At 40.9% G+C, this 17,670-nt stretch overlaps 1 protein-coding gene across 9 annotated transcripts in view; it reads left to right on the top strand.

The window, feature by feature from the left end:
- Positions 1–17,670, top strand: part of LOC410696 (protein madd-4) — a 186,238-nt gene that overhangs the window by 162,457 nt on the left and 6,111 nt on the right. For all 9 annotated transcript variants that reach the window (XM_026440580.1, XM_026440578.1, XM_026440597.1 and 6 more), the window contains 5 exons: positions 367–499; positions 6,229–6,331; positions 7,367–7,465; positions 14,626–14,767; positions 14,954–15,047. In XM_026440580.1, the coding sequence (XP_026296365.1) occupies positions 367–499; positions 6,229–6,331; positions 7,367–7,465; positions 14,626–14,767; positions 14,954–15,047 (571 nt within the window). The remainder of the gene's footprint in view (positions 1–366; positions 500–6,228; positions 6,332–7,366; positions 7,466–14,625; positions 14,768–14,953; positions 15,048–17,670) is intronic.

The raw sequence follows: 17,670 nt of genomic DNA, 5'->3' as shown, positions 1-17,670 counted from the left end.
TTAACGGTCATACATTTTTATAAACACATCTTTTCGCCTGTCCACCAGGGATGGAAATAAAAAGTTTCACGAACGATAAAACTTTATTGAAAAAACGTCACTTAAATGACATTTTGCTCTACATTTTAGATTGAAACGCGAATAACAATAATCTGTCATTCATCGGCAAACAGTTCCTCAAATATTACTATGTCAGATTCGATCGATAATCAATTTTTACTTTATTTCCTAAAATAACATTGTTAAAATATTATCACAAATTGAATAAGATCGCGATCCACTCGAAGAAAGATTTTATTTTTATCTTTCAAGCCTCGCTTATCTGTTTCCGATCACGAGGTAAAATATACGATTCTTCTTTCTCAGGCTTCAAGATTGCTATGGCTGTGTGCAAGGCTATCGGCCCAGACGAGAGCGTGGTAGACGACAGCTATTGCGATCCCGACAACAGGCCAGAGAAGACCCTGATGCCGTGCAACACGCACCCCTGCACCGCAAAGTGAGTACTCTCCTGACGTCTGGCCTGCGTGCACGCGTCAAAGAACGTTAGATCGTGGATTTTCGTATCGAAGCTACGTTATTTTTTCTTCTACGAACGAACACGAGGAACTCTCCGTTTTGACAAATTGTTCGCCGATTTTTACGCGCGTCGTGGATCACGTTCGTTACAAAAAAGTAGTTCCATCCGAGGGTTGATCCTCCGGATGTCTGGATTTCTATTCATTTCTCTTCCACGGTCATCGTTGAGAAAAAGAATCGATTCAATATATTTTCATTCGAGAGATCGATGCCTTTCGATGGCCACGATTTGAAACGCTGATGATTCAATCTTTTATGGTTACTTTCTTAATATATGGTATCAATGTTGCTTTTATTATGGTATTAATGTTAGATACGAATTTTTTATCTACACTCTATTAAATCTCCAATTTGCATATAATAAGCTCTCACAAATGTATCTATTATTTTCTTCGCTAATCTCCATTTCTTGGATTATTCCATGTTGAAAATGCAACATATCGAGCCAGACTATCTCATTTATCGGAATGTATATACTCGTAATCCAAACGTCCAACATTCAATTAAGATGTCGCGGTGAATTCGAACCAGTGGCGGGGAACTTCATTAAAGCTTTTCTAATCGCGCAGCCTCGAGATCGAGCGTTTCGATTTTACGAATCTCGGAATGTTTGACTCCGGGAACACGTAGCTGCTCGCGTTCTCCACGTGCTCCATTCGTGAAATCGGAAACACTCCCACTTTTGGGAGATTAACGCCGGCCAATCTTCCGTCTCTCGCCAATTTCCCCGCCGCGGCCGCGGACAAAGCAAGCAACCGATCCCGATTATTGTTAGACAATCCGTGTCGGTGGATGGCGTGTACGTGTGCATGCGTAGGAATGGATACGATGGCCGATGTAGGCTTGCAATATCGGGACTTGGAAACGATGGACCGAAGCTTTCAAACGGACTGAACGGCCATTAGTCGAGTGGGAAAGAGCAAAAGCCCGACGGGCCTCTTTTCTGAAACAGACTTGGAAAAACAAGCCTCCACCCGAGAGACACTCTCTATTTCTATCCGTTATCCCTATCCCGAATCCACTTTGGCTAGAATCGTTTTTTGAATATCGAAACGAAATTTTCTTACTTCGTGCTATCGATACCGATCTAAGTAAAATTATATTTCTTATTGAAATAATTAAACGTGTTATGTTACAGTTAATATATTATTGAATACGTGAAATGCAGTCTTATGAATTTTTGTTGGTACATCGAGAGATTCCTTTTCTTTTTATTTTATTTTTAGAAAGAGACAATTTTTTTAATCTTCTTTTTGACGATCTACAAAGTTAAAGAGAAAGAAGTAATTTTTCTTATTTTTATCTTTCGTCCTTAGACATTCCTTTCATTAACTATTATAAAAAAGTAATCAGAAAAAAATAACATCAGGATAACATGCTCTTTCTCTTCATCATCTTAGAATTCATTTCCCGTCATGTGCATTTTTCATTTTCTTTTTTTTTCTTTTTCTCGCTCCATTCTTTTAGCTAACGTCGATTCACGTGTCACGGTCGAAAAATCGTGAACGAACAGCCCGGAGGAACGAGAATTCTCTCCAACTGTCGGGCAAACAATTCGTCCAGCGATATGGGTGTTTTTCTTACAAGCAAACGGCTCGTGTCGACGTAAAGCGCGCTTCTTCCTACAGAGATCGCGATCTAAATCGTAAGAGTAACTCCGCGAAACGATCTACCGGTCGTAAAATCTACCAACCAATCGGACGATTCCTCGAGGATTCCGCGTCCCTGAAAAAGTTATTTAAACGAATTGTTCGAATTTTATGCGAATCTTTTCTCCACGGTTGTGAAGACAATCCTCCGATTGTCCGCTCGATGATCCTTGTTGCCCCGTGTTCTCGTCGTCAACGTGTACGACCCGTGTAAAGAAGAAATAAGAGTCGGTTTATTTCCTACGGTTTCCATGTTCGCGAGAATGTGTGCCTTGTTCTTGCCTCGCTATCCTCGTAATTCAGAAAATTTAGAATCTCAAAAATATATGAAACTTGAGAAACGAATGTAAAAATTATTTCCTTTAAGAAGGAATATTTCTTAATTCAGAAATATTTGGATTATATTATTCTATCTGTTGTATGGAAAAAATTGTTAATTAAAGTTGTTACATTCTTCTTTAAAATAAATTTCAACTATTTATTGGAACAGGAGAACAGTTTCAATTTGCAAATTCGGTATGTATAAACGAGAAGACGTATTTATTTGTGTGATTCATAACATGATCGTTCAAGAGGGTTGAAATTGTTCGCGATAAAGCGTAACGATCGGACGGGATAACGAGAAAAAGGAGGGAGAACGTCTCGGGGATATTTTTTCGAAGACATAATCTTAATTCTTGGAACGATACTGCGGCCTGTTCTTTTGTCTGGGTAAAGGAAAAGGGGGATAAGAAGCGACGCTTTAAAGCTTGCTCCGATGAGAATCGTTTTCCAGACAGGCAGACACTACGTAGGCCACGAAATTTGGATAAAAAAAATCGCTACGAATCATTCTTAATAGATATATAAAACGTAACACGTAAAGCGCGTTGTACAATATATCTTTTTGCTTTGAGATCGAAATTATGATGTAAAAGCTTAAAACTAAGTAATTAAATCTCCATTTACAATCACTCGAAATAATAAATTAATTTTGCTTTATGTGTAGAAAAAACATAAGAAATTATAAATTTTTTCATCAAAATCCATTCTTAACGTGAAGGGAACTGTAACATTGAATTCAGGTTTTGTTTTATTCCGATATCTCAATCGGTTAGCGAGATATAAGAACTCGATAACATTTAAAACAGCGCAAAAATTATGAATGGATACGCGCGACTCACTGACCTACATTTCTTTCCTGGAAACGCGTACTACGTTCTTCTAGGAATCACGTCTGGTATTTGTTTCGAGTTTAAGACAGGTCAGTGAGGCGAACTGCGAGCGAGAAACCCGAATAAAAACAGAGATGGTGAACCATTAAAAATTACTCTTTTCTTTATACGAAGATATCTCGGGAACCAGAAGTCGTATCGGAATAATTTAAAAACCATTTTAAAGAGTAAGATTCGATGCTTCTAATGATCTTTCGTTCGTTGACTGAAAGTTATTATCCTCGGAATTGTAACGTTTTAATTTTAATCAAGTTTTGAAGTGAATTTGATAGTAAATATATTTATTTTTGGAAATACAGTTGTATTTATTAAATTAAAGTTGAAGATTCTGAAATTTACCTGTATTCAGTTTATATTCTTAGATAAATTTTACATTTATTTACACAATATTCAGAAAGATAGGATAGATTTTTCCATATAATTCTAATTCTACAATGAAGAATTGAAGAATTTTTGATGAGAGATTCATTTCATTTAAGTAAGAAGTATTACTAAAATACTTCTCTCGTTTTCGTCGAAATTTCAAGAACAAAGTGCAACAAAATCAACTAAAGCTCGATGCTTGAAGAGAAATATCTTGTCATTCTATAAATGGAAACGAATTTTTTCGTTTCTGACGCCACAATATTTCTCGTTTCAACCGTGAATTCGCACTCGCGCATTTCAACCAACTCGTCTCAGGGGTTGGAAGAAATAAAAAGGATGCTTTTTACTTTCAGTCGTGCGTGGCGGAGCATCACAAAACGAATGCTTTCCCTAATGTTTCACAATTTTTTGTTTTGCGGATTTAGAATTAGCAGTTTCGTTTTCATTTTCGCCCGATACACAAAGGCAAATAGCAAACAACGTTCACAAGCTTGAATTATGAAAATTCCACCAAGTTCTCTTCGTTGTTCCCGGCTCGCTGTTTAACGTTATTATATGCAAGCTAAACTTCGCCTCTTGATGCACGTAACCAAGAATACCACGGTTAACGCTGCAGAATCTCGAGTGTCTCAGATTACTCCGACTATCGTTTAATTTCCAACAAGAGGCGAATCACGCGATTGATTCGCGCCACATTTTCGTGTGACAACAATTTCCTTAATTTCTAGATAGAAGAACAATTTTTCTTTAAAAAAAAAGAAAACAAATCAAAACAAAACATATAAAATTTAAAATCAGTTCGAGCTCGAATAAAAATTTAAAATACTTGGTGGTTATCTTAGTATTCTATCGAACGTCTTCCGTGTTAAATTTTACAAACCGAAAAGAGGAACTCGATAAAATCGTTCTCGAAATAAGGTTACAATCGTCGTAATTGGATCATGAATAATTTATCGAATGTCGCTCTTCGTTAATCGGAAATATTTGCGTTACGAAACGAAGGAGCACGGTGGCGCGAATTCGAGGAAAAATCGAAACGAGGAGTGCATAACCACGGGAAAAGGGGTCGGTTGCAAAGGGTTGCAGGTGCAAAGGATTATATAAATCAAGGATGTAGCGGGTCTCGTCAACGTTAAATTGGTGCTAATTGGCCGGGCCGAGAATTTAGTTTAATTCGGTTCGGCCTGGCCCGGTGCAAGCGGTCGACGTTTCGACCATCCCCCACGAGAACCGGGGATTTCTAAACCGCTGCCTACCCGCAACTGTGTATTAAGCCACTGAATACTTCAGCGGCTATTATTCTATGTCGCGCTAGGGATACAGGCCCAATTAAATTCCATTAAGCGTTTTCCGGAACATTTGACGATTAATCTCACGATCCAGCTACTAACATCGATCGATCAGGTTTGCGTACAGAGATTGCCTATATAATCCGCGCACACTGAGAGAGAGAGAGAGTAATTGAACATGTGGTTGATGATTCTACGCCGTAGGAGGGAAAACGCATATATGTATTACGTATATTGAGTTTCGACCAAACAATCGATGGGAATGGTAATCTGAATTAGAAGAATCATGGATGATAGAATTATTTATTATCGAGCGTTTGCTTTTTTTAACGTCGCGTAATGGTTTTTTATATACTCGAATAACAGAAAAGAAAAAAGGAAAAAGAAAGTAGGTGAACGGTATCGACGTGTATTTACACGCTGTTTTATACAGAAACGAGAGCAAGTCGGCGAGTATCGAGCAAAACTTTCGTGTTAGTGGCGATCGATGAATTCGTCTGGCCACCCTTGAACATTTTCACCTTGCGAACACGCGATACAGGGAAATTGAAAGAGTCTACGGCGATTAATGTATTTTTATTCGCATTCCATCAACTAGTATTTCTTCAATTTATTTTCTTCGTGATTCTGATCAAATCGAACGATATGAGAAAATATTTAGAATATGTGTTTTGTACATTTTATTTTATCAATTCCAAGTTTTCGTGTATTGAATACTTCCAATCAGAAAATTTTTCCACGCGTAAGAAACACAATTAACAACATTGTAGGTATCGATCTTCGATCAATGTACTCTCATCTAGAATTTGTACGCGAGTTTTTTCCAACGTGGAAAATCCCAGCGGTATCGAAGATGACTTCCAACTGAGCCGCAATCTGAGGATAGGAAAAAGTTTCCATTTTTAATTCGAGCTTTTTCATATCGAATGCACGCGAAAATCGTGTAATTCGGATCGTTTGTTAAAAAAAAAAAGAAATTTGAAAAACATTCGTTCACAAATATTCTTCTAACGTTCGTCAAAAGAGGAAATAACGATGAAGGTTATGAACGCGGGACGTTATGTAACAGACCTATATTCCTCAGTTCCAGTTAAACCAGCATTTCAATTGATTCTTTTTATATTTATATAGATGGGTAGCCGGCGAGTGGAGCATGTGCAGCGCTAGCTGCGGGGGTGGATCGAGGACCAGAACTATTTTCTGTACGGAGGAGAACGGCAATGAGACTACGAAGGTAAATAAAAGCCGAAATACGGATAATTTAAATATTTCCTTTGTATTAAATTCCGGGATTTTGGCCGGGATTTTATCCGTCCCCGTTTTTTTCTTTTGCTCTAAAACAACAACGATATACAGCTTCCCTCCCTGTCTGGCGCCGCAAGAATCGATCGAGATTTTATTTTCATCGTATTCGCGTGGCCACGCGACGACGACGAGAAAATCTATTCGGTTTCTCGCGAAATTTCAACGTCGGGTCCACGGGATTTATGGTTAGAAAGAATATATAACCCTTTCGAGGATAGGATCGAAGCGAGCCGTGATAACGATAACGTAATCGAAAATTCGACCCACTTTATCTCCGGAATTTCATTCCGCCGTATCGAATCTTTTATTTTTACGGGCCGTAATTCGCCAGATCGAACTCTCGAAATTCTCTAATATAAATCCCAAGGGAAAGGAATTACACGAAGGCATAAATAGGTTAATAATTTCTTCTTCGTCTTTGAGGCTTTACGACGCGCTCACGATGGCTGCAGAATGGCTGCTAGAATTGTCACAGAGATACGTGTGTCTATCCATCCATGTTTCCGCCCGTCCATTCCTACCTTCGTCGGCCTGGCGACGAACCCGACGAACCCTAACCCAATTCGGTTCGTTTAAACTGCAAGGGCCGCTCGCGGTTCTCTGTCAACCACCGTAAAATCCTCTCATCCGAGACTCGACGCAGAGAGCGGCTGGGAACACACGTACCGCTAGAAATACGTATGGTTAGACACGATGTATCGTGCATTGCGAGGATTTGCATCTTCTCCTACGCTGATCCCCCTGTACAGTTCCTCGCAGCCACCGAGTAGATGATATTTTCCCCGGTAATAGAAGATGTCACGTACGCGATAAGAAAATATAATACGTGTAAAGCATCATGATCCGTGAAAAAGGAATATCGAGTCGAGTCGATGAACTCGAAAAATAATAAATCTGTTTCGTTTTCTTTTTCTTTTTTTTTTTTTTTTTAGAAATAAGAAACTTTAAATCTTTATCGTTCCAGTTACCCGACCACAAGTGCAGCAACTCGCGCAAGCCTCATAACCAAGAAACTTGCAACCCCATCTCGTGTCCCATGTGGGAGACCAATAAATGGAGCGAGGTGAGTACAAAACAATCTCAGGTATAGCTGAGAAACTGCTCACTCTATCGCGTGCGAACGTGCGAAACGAGTAGGAGGGGCGTTAAGCGTGCAGACAGATCAGTGGAGTCATTCGCCTCGCGTTGGAATTTAGGGCCCCGCGAGAAGGGAAAGGAGTATTTATTCGCCGCCTAGTGTGACGGCCTTTCGACCCCCTGCAGAGGGTTGAGCCAGACCAGATATTTATTATCGTGTCGAATAGTCTCCAAATCGATGGAATTATCAACTCGTTTCTTTCACGCGCGTTGCGAACGATCCCTTTCCTTTTTTTTCTTTCTCTTTTCTTTTTTCGCCATTACAAACGTATTTATTTTTATTCCGTTATATTCGAGGATCGAACGGTTTTTTCACAAATGGGAAGATTTCAAGTCATGCGATAAGAGAGCACAATTTCCCATCGAATAAGCGCAAGGGAATAATTTCTATCCGGCGGGATTAACGTCGTTACGCGAGTTAGACGGACCTTTTGTCTCTTAAAAGGACGTTAACGGGCTTCGTGGATGAGGCAGACGAACGTGTAACCTTTCTCTATCTAGTTATATCTGTCTATTCGTATCAGGAAATCCGATTTCCTCCGGGAACAGTAAACAGGTCGGGCTGATTGTTGCAAAGGGAAATGAAACTCGTTCTACAATTTGCTTTGTGCGAGCCAGATGTTTTGTTATCGCGTTTCGTTGCGGGTTAACGTTGGCCCAAGCAGCCACGGGAATGCAATTTTACGTTTCTTCTCTTTGATCAGGGCAAAGTTTTGAACGATGTCAGTCGAATGATTTCTATATATATATATATAAAACGAAGAAAGGAAAGAATAAAACTCCTCCTTGTGCTTTCTTTTATACGAAGAATACTTCTATCTTTGCCTCGTAACGCCGTGGTAAAAATTTAAAACGATGAATTATATTACGTGATCGATAGTAATTAATTACGTAGAAACATTTAATAACGTCAAAGAAAATTTAATCAAATTAGACTCGTTCGATTTATCGTCGATATACATTCGAAATTCTCCGTCATTTCATATTCAATAAACTCGAAAGTTGCAAACTTGGCGAATGTCCGTTAAAAAGGAGTAACTCTCGAACCGAAAACATCGTCGACAGCAAAAGCAAGAAGGAGAAGAAAAAGAAGGGAAAAAAGGCACAACAAAATTAGCGGGTCGAGGGGACCATCGTTCAAAGTCCTTTAGAACTTTCTCTCCCTTCCCTTCTCGGTTCGCCAAACGGTGAAACGAGCCACGAAACAGTTTCCTTCCCGCCAGTAATTTTATATCCGGTCCCGCTCTTCTGTGGTCGGAAACCACTTAATTTGCTCAAACATTTTTACCCACCCCTATCCTCCTCTCTCTCTCTCTTTCTCTCTTTCTCTTCCCTCTTTCGCCTAACGACATTAACGCCTCGGCAAAGCGTCGCGAGTAAATCCAAAGAACTTTCCTCGTCTGGCTTGTCGCGCGCCAGAAATTCGTCGAAATCGGATTTTCACGCGAAACTGAAGGAATAACCACGCTACCGTGGATCCACCAATAACTCGCGAAAAAGGCGACATGTTTGCTAAATGCGTTAAAATGGAATCAGGCGATATTCGTCAAGGTGTGTTCAAACCTCCCCTTTTCGAAAGGTAATGCGCATTCTGGTTACACTCGCTTCGTCCTCCTCCTCTTCTTCCAAATGTATCCACGCGAAATTCCTTCTTTTTGCCATCTCTCCCTTTTCTCCGCAGCCTATGCTCTCCTCGCGCTCTTTCGGGACTCTTTGAAGAAGTTCCAGGCCGCGTCAGCCATCAAACGGAACGATTTAGTCCTCAAATAACTTTAGTTCCTCGCTCTCTTCGATTCTTTCCTCCTCTATTTCTTGTATCGTCTTTTTCGAAATCGTTGGGAAAAAAAAACAAGTAGACACGCCTCTCTCGTAGAATCCTCGTGAAAAGATGTCAAAAGGGCAAAAAGATACGTAGTTCTTTTGAACAACGGATGGATTTGGAGGAGTAGGAAAGAAAAGAATGATGATAAATCGCGTTGAATGAAACAAACATCCTACTTGTTAAACATAAAACTTTCGAATCGTAGATAGGAATAATTCGATGTTGCCAACTGTATCACATTGCTGAGACGTGTCGTCTTAATAAAACCGAGCACAATGCATGAATTACGAGAGACGAAACACGTCGTATGAGAAAAGAAAGGGAAGATTCGCGAGTGATTTTGCGGGACGTTTAACAGTGAGACATTTCGTAAGGGTTGAAAGGCGAGAGAAGGCAGGAGCGAATAGAAGACAAACGGAGGGGTGGAAAAAAATAGTGGCGCGATAAGAGGAGAGGCGGAAGAAAGCGAGAAAGGCGCGCGAAGAAGAAGAGGGTAAGAGGGTGCATTCTCGTGGAAAATGCCTCTTCCGTTGCTCGACGAATTCATCGTTGCCGATTGCATTCGTGGTGGACAACACAGGTGCATGGACCGTGTCGCACGAACACGAGTATAAGTGGAGGCGCGAGTGCGAATCGATTCGAGACACGGCATCAAGAGGCTCGCCGCCAAGTGCGTTGCAGTTTGCAGCATGCAACCACGGGTCCATGACTTTTCGGGTCGACAGTTAGCACCGAGACTCGTATGCGTTCTCCGCGTAATAAATGCGATTCAGATACAGAGAATGCAGATCGTAGAAGGCTCGAACGAGCTGGTGGCGCCTACGGGAATTTCAGGGCTCGTTTTGGCACGATACTCGATGACCGATTCTCCTCTCTCTCTTCTCCTCCCATCCCTTTTACAATTTCCAACTCTATCCACCACCACCATTTCTTGCCTCGGTCGGACAAACCGTGCGCCCTGAAAAGCGCGATATCTGCTGGAAGCATTCCAGACATTTGGTTTCGAGGACGTCCGATTTCATGCGTTTATGGAAATTTAAGTCCCGCTTTCCCAAGCCTCTTGGATTTCATTCCTATTCTGTTTCAACTCGATGCATTGAAAAGTTTTCGTACATTGTCGCGGTTATATACGGGCGTACGATAATTGTGAAACTTGGACCCGGTTTCGTTCCGCGATCTCTCCCGCAGTTGGCCACGATCCTCGCGGAGGAGAACGATCTGTGAGAGAGGAGAAGTGCGTAGGAAATTAGCACGAGTCAAGAGTACAACTATATACGAGAGTTTCGATTATAGCAATTATAAAACACGGCCGTCCTTTTAAGAGAATTGCATCACACGAGAGGAGACGCGAATAGATGCAACACCGTTTCGGTGAAAGAAATTAAAGTAACTTGGCGAAATAACAGCGCAGGGGAGACGGTTTCGTTTATATTCAGAAACAAACTGGTATAAGAAAGTTCTGGGAACGATAAAATTTTATAACATCGTATCTCAGGCTGCCAGGCGCGAAACAAGGGTGAAGCAAACGTTCCCGAACGCAATGGCCTGGGCAGAAAAGTGACTCGATTCCCGCGCCTCCTCGGTCGAGGAGCAACCTCGAGGAGGAATAAAATTGCAATAAGAGGTGCAAAGAGACGCAACAATAAAGGACAAGTTGTACGAGAACCTCGTGTTTTTCTCTCCTCCGTCCATCTTCTCGCTCCTCTCTCTCTCTCCTTCCTTGCGGAGCGAACTTTTCGTGCGCGCCAAGTGGGAAAAATCAACGGTATTCCCGACGGGATCCGGCAAGGCAAAGTTATGCTTTATTCATGAGGATCGCTAAATGCACTCGCGCATCTCAGATACGTATTTATTACTGTTACATCCCCCTTCGATACGCGGTAAAAAGCGCGGCTGTATTTCGAGAATCGTGCGGACTCATAATGGCTGGTTGGTCGAAGCTCCGATTCGTCGTAGTCCCAGCACGGAATATATTTCAAGATTCGCGTCCTCGATAGGGAAGAAGAAGGACGGGGATGGGAAAAACAAAGGGAGGGAAAATTCCCGGGTGCAAATTGAAAGCTAAATTTCGTTTCCTCTTCCACTGTTCCGGAGATTACCGGCTCGCCTCCGTGTCTTTCCCAGTTTATTTTCTCCTTCGGTGGAGTGTATACGTTTCTCGAGACGTTGTTAATTTAATTCAGTTCACAGGGATGAATGTGGAATTGTTTGCCCGTTAGATCGGGTGTCGAATGGAGAGGCACGTTTTGTCGAATGGAAAATTTTAACGCGTCGGAAGACGTGTGGGAAATTTGCAAATGAAAAATACGAATGTTCGTATGTACGCTTGACGAGGAGAGAGAGAGAGCGGTGTTAAAGTATTTTGGACATTGATCTTCGAGATGGAATCGTTGAATGATGGCAGGGTGGTTTATTACGCTCAATAAGGGGTGCTCGTGGGGCGCGAGGAATCTAGTCACGTAGGTATATGAAGCAAAGGGTCCATATGATTTATGACGTTTCGTTCCACGATCGATACGAACAACGATCGCCTTCCTCGCTACACGAGCTCGCAGCTGAATAAAGAAGTCGTAAAACGGGTGTATTAGAACGATATTTACCACAGCTACGCCTCCATCTTTCACCGGTGAAAACGGTTATCAGAATCGAATTCATAAACTCGAGTCGAGGAAGAAAATATTCGGATCGGAACTCGACATCTTCGATGACTACGTATTCTCATCGATTTAAAAAAAGAAAAAGTAAGAAAATCGGGCTTTTGTCAGACATGATAGCGAAAAGAAGAAGAGGGGAGGAAATAAAAAAAAGATACGAAAATATCTTTAGTCACGTGTAAGGAAAAATGTGTGCAAGCATGATTTACGGTTCATCTCACGTTTGATCGATATACAATGGTCTCGGTATGGCTGATGAAGGAAACGGTGCAAGCTGCCAGGAGGCGAGGAGATGGCGTCGTTGGTATCCTTTTGCCAACGATACATAAAGGCAGCCCTCTTATACCCGTCAGCACGGTAATGATTTCATCCGAGGCTGCGAGAAGAGGGAAGAGGGAGAGAGAGAGAGGAAGGAGAGAGGGTGAAAGAGCCACCACCGGAAGACAGGAATTGATAGATTTCTCTCTTTTGTGAGCTGAGGAGCCATGCAAATATTGAACTGAAAGCACAGGGCTCCTTAAAGCACTTCCACGATATCGGACCTCCTTCTCGATGCTTCTCGGTAGAAGAAAGGGCAGGGATGAAAGAAAAGGGAACGCAAGAAAATATATGAGACTCGGTGCAAGTTGAAAAACAGAGAAAGGAAATGAGGGGGAAAAAAGAAGGCGAGGCGAAAGTAAAGTGAACGAAAAAAGAGAAGAAAGCGAAAACAGTGATTTTGCGAAAGGATGAATCGCTTGATGGAATTAAAGTGTAAGTGAAGCAAATGGAAAAACAGAGAGGGGATGAAACAAAGCAAACGATGGATGAAGTGGATGGATAAAAAGGCGGATAGCGGAAAGAGAGAAAAAAAAAATGAGAAATAAATAGAGGAAGGATAAGATGCGAGGTATAAGGTTAGAGGCAAACAATAGGGGCAAAGGAGAAAGCAGAGTGGCTAAGTCGAATGGATTTCCGCTTTTCTCGTTCATGTCACCTTTCCACCTTCGACTCTTGAACGATAGCTTCGGTGTCCGGACTTTTTCCTCGTTTCCCTCCATCTCACTCGCGCTTTTAAACCGTTCCCAGTTCTTACTTTCCCGATCAACAGACTTTATTCTGGCTGAGAGAAGTTTCAGACTACTACCGGCACACTCTGCCTTTCGATTCTTTCTCAGCGACAACCAACACGCTGGAAATGGTACCCGCCACTCGTAGATTCGGCTACGATTCCAAATAAATCTGATCAATTTCGGATAAAAGAGAGACGCAATAAGGAAGTCAGTTATCTTGTCTCGATTCGATCAAACTTTTCCACGCTTTTCCTTGTCGAATTTTTTTTCTTCGAATACGATTAACATGTCAAAGATTCAAACTTATTATAAACTTATTATAAATATAACTTGACGATATGTGACCAATTGGAAGAATAATCGAAATAAAAAGATAATCGATTATTCTTGATCGTATTATCTCAATGTCATCGTGTTTTCTGAGGATTTCTTTTAATCAAAAGACCGAAAAGTAAAGTTTCTAACGTCAGAAACGATCTACGGAAGCAATTACTTCATATCTTTCGTGACAGGAAGCAAAGAGGTCGGGCCATTGTTCTTTGTTTCCGGATTTACAACACGGTGAGAGGAAATTCGTTCGATATTTCTGCATGTCACGTCGCGTATACATGTAACCCACACATTCAACAGATAATGAACCAAGAAATTCGCTTCTCGAAACTTGAAAAATGTTTCACCGGCGTTTCTTTCGCGCTTAATACGCTCTTTAAAAGCTTACTTATGGAAATAAAAAAAAAAAAAAAAAAAAAAAAATGAAATTGAATAAAAAGCAAATGTATCGCGATGAAAAATTGCAATTCAGCAAGTAGACGCGAAAAGTCTTACTTATTTTTAAAAAATATCTTTATCCGCCTTTCTTTTTTTTTTTTTTTTTTTATTCCTTAACGTTTTGCGGCAGACCTCGCCTCGATAACGATCTTCGAGGATTCGAGTCGCTCTAGGAGAACCTTTTAAATTGTTTGAACGTTAGAATGGAACTTTGCAAATACCAGTTAGTATACGAAATTAGATTCCACAGTGGCGTCACGAAACTTTATTGTTCCTTCGCTCTGCCTTTCCTTTCTCTGCGTTTTCCTCTATTTCTATGGACTTTATCCTGCACTTACTTTGGTATTATCTCGCTTCGTATTCCCTTCTTACCGTGAAAACCGTGTTCCAACTAAACCTGTTCACATTGCCCGAAATAAAACGTCGAAAACGAAGCAGAGTGTAAAATGAAAGTTGCCATTTCCATGAACATTTCAGTTTCGAAATGCTCCACTTGCACGATCGACTGGATTCATAAATTTCGCTAATTTTCAATCTCTATATTATATTTCTTCGTCGTCGAAAACGAAGCAGGGTGTAAAATGAAAGTTGTCATTTCCACGAACGTTTCAAATTTCGAAATACTCCGTTTTCCACGATCGTTCGGGTTCCTAAATTTCGTTAATTTTCAATTCTTATGTTATATTTTTGTCATCGTTGAAAATAAATCATGGTCATTATTATTATTACGTAATAATCTGCAAACTGATATTCGTCGTGAAACTTATTTTTTGCCAATTGTGATCGATAGTGCTCCAAGACTTGCGGTACCGGAATCAGGACGAGGACAATCGAATGCAGGGACGCTATTGGGTCGATTTCAAAAGACTGCGATCTCGCTGAACGACCGCACACCGAGCAGGAGTGTAAAACAAATATCCCCTGCCCGATATGTAAGTTTTATAAGTTGCATTTCTATGCACCGGCACATCATCATTCCTCGCCGTCATACAGGACGGTTTCATCGTCATGGAAACCCTTTTTTTTTCGATTTATCACGCGCACGCGATCCACTTGTCCGATAACCATCCGATGAGTTCGTCGAAAAATATTTTGCGACCGGTGAACTTTCGTTTCAGATGGCGAGGAAATGACGCAGCCGTTGATGCAACCGTACCCACCTCCACCTGTGTCAGAAAAATTGATCGACCAACCGATACCCTCGGAATCCACGTAAGTAACTTCTCTGAAAATTGATAAACACACAAACGCGTGAACACACATATATATACACCGATATGGTAATATATATCGATATGGCATACATTGAGCCGGGCATTGAGTCCGTAGCCGGATTATTTATAATGTTACACACAGATCGCCTCGTAGAGCTTCTCGTTGCGCTGTCCCTCCAACTTTTGAACAAAATAACAAAACTCGTACAAGCTAGATAGAAAATCTTCCTTCTTAAAAGCATTCATTTCTTGACGTCAATTGGTCTGTCCCGACAGATATACGATCTACTTTGCCTGTGGCTGGTTGTATCTGAGGTATCCCATTACTGTGTCTCTTTCTACTCTCTATCACTTTAACTCTTCTATTTTCTCTCTTCTCTCTCTCTCTTTCTTCCCTTTCTTTTTTTCTTCTTCTAATTCCTTCGATCTCCCTCTTACTTACGTCCACCCATTCTTTTTCTCGATCTCTCTGTCCTTCTTCATTTCTCTTTCTTTATTTTTTTCCCAAGTTCTTCTTGCCCTCCGATTCCTTGCCTTCCGCTATCCTAAGAGCTTCTTCCTTTCAAGAAAGAGCAAAGCAAACCGATGTTCCATATCTTTCTTCCCTCTGCTTAATGTTTCTCTACTCCTCCTCGTTAACCACCACCGCTACCGCCACCATTACCACTATCGACATATCCTCTTCTCGTTCCTCACGTATTCTATAGTCTCTCTCTTTCTCTCTCTCTCGCTCTCTCTCTTTCTCTCTCTCTCTCTAGATTCTTCGCACGCTTTTGTAACTCGCCGCAAAGCTGTCGAATCGCCGAAATCCGAGGATGCTTCCCCTTTTCTTGAACGAAATCAGGGTTAAACGAATTTTAGAAACATTTGATGTCCTCACCCTCCTCTGCCAACTATTACCAACCCTGAAGATTTTTGAACGATGCTTTGCCACGCTCCTTTTCCCATCTTATTTCGTTTATCGACCCCTTTCCCTTAATCAACTTTAGGTTAGATGAATTCCCCTCCAGATTATCAGTTTCTTCTTGTTTTTTTAGCATTTTCCGTTTTCTTTCTCTCTATCTATCTATCTTAGCATTACGTAGGCGCGTCAGCGAGAATAATCGTTTTTCGGCATAAATGCAGCAGGAAAAACAATGCCTCTCGCGCTTGTAACTGTAATACATGTGTAATTGGATCTTTTCTTCTCTCTTCTCTCTCTCTTTTCTCTCTCTTATTCCATGAAATTCTTCTTTATCCGTGTAAAATAACGATACAACGATCCGCGATAGACCTGTTTTCCGCTGACGCGCAATTTCAAAAAAATATCTTCGCTTGAAATTTCGGGAGCTTCTTAAATCTTCCCATTTCTTAGCTTTTTCCTTGGCTGTTGCTTCTAATGCATTTGTGGAGATTGTCGAGTTTTGTTGTGATTTGATTAGCGCATAACGCGAATGCCAGTAGAACAAGCATTAGCAATAAACTTACGACGATAATATTATAAGTAGACTGATCACAGGTTCGTTTCTTTTACTCCTTTAAGAATGTTATATATACCCGTTTTTTTCTTTTTTTTTTTTTTGCTTTAGATTGTGTTGTACCACTGCGTGTACCGTTGTAGACTTAGCATGCATAATTTAGAGCGTAGAACTGTCCCCTTCCTCTCTGTATCTTTCTTTGTCTGGCTATGCGTCTCGTCAGACGTATTTTACACGGGTTTCAACCAGATTCCATTTCGAGAAAGAGAATCGCGGCCTCTCGTCGGATAATGGTACACGCCGCTTGGTTACTTTCCGACGAGATTAAATAAAAACATTTTCCGGCTCGCCGAATAAACGCCATTTCCGAGAGAGAGAGAGAGAGAGAGAAAAAGAAAAAGAGAGAAAAAGAGAAATTAGATAGCTAGCATTCCACGAAATTGTGCTACGAAATTATTCTACGTTTTCCATGATGGGCCGTTTATACATACGAGATCTATTTGAGCGGCGATCGAATCGGGAATGCGTGTAATCGAAACAGATCAAAGCTCGTCGTTACACGAAAGCAAATTGAAAACGTTGTCAGCAAGAAGTCATTGATTGATGGATGAAAATAGATACTCGTGGATAAATTTGAATGGGCTGTGCGATTGAATCGCGTTGAATAGAAGAGTGCAGGAATGGAAATAGAATGAAACGCGCGCGGTTTCAAACATAATCCCGAAATAACCGGCGGTTATTTATCCGATTTAATCGATGGCAGGACAGTCGTACGATTCGCTCCATGAACCACGAATAGTCGAAGAATCGATAAATTCTGCGCCGTGAGCATTCGTATTGGGAAGATAAAGAACGAAAAGATGGAAAATATTGGAACGCGTGTACAAAGATGCGTGCACTTTTGTATTCGAGATTCTATGGAAGTTTGCCTTTTTGATTATTAAAAATCAGACGTCGAAAAATATTCCTTTTTTAAAAAAAAGAAAATCTCGATTCTCTCTTTGATCGAAAAATGTTACGAAATTTTACGATAAAAAAAATTCTTACGCTTGATTTTACATTCGAAATAAATAAGATCAGAGGCTAAGATCAAATTGAAACGAAATGACGAGCTTCGTTCCGAAAAGCTCGAACGGACTCCGAAAAGAAAGGACCGTTTCGGGT

Source organism: Apis mellifera, linkage group LG1 (genome assembly GCF_003254395.2).
Source record: "Apis mellifera strain DH4 linkage group LG1, Amel_HAv3.1, whole genome shotgun sequence".
NCBI classification, from domain to species: domain Eukaryota; kingdom Metazoa; phylum Arthropoda; class Insecta; order Hymenoptera; family Apidae; genus Apis; species Apis mellifera.
This window is presented reverse-complemented; position numbering and strand designations above follow the sequence as displayed.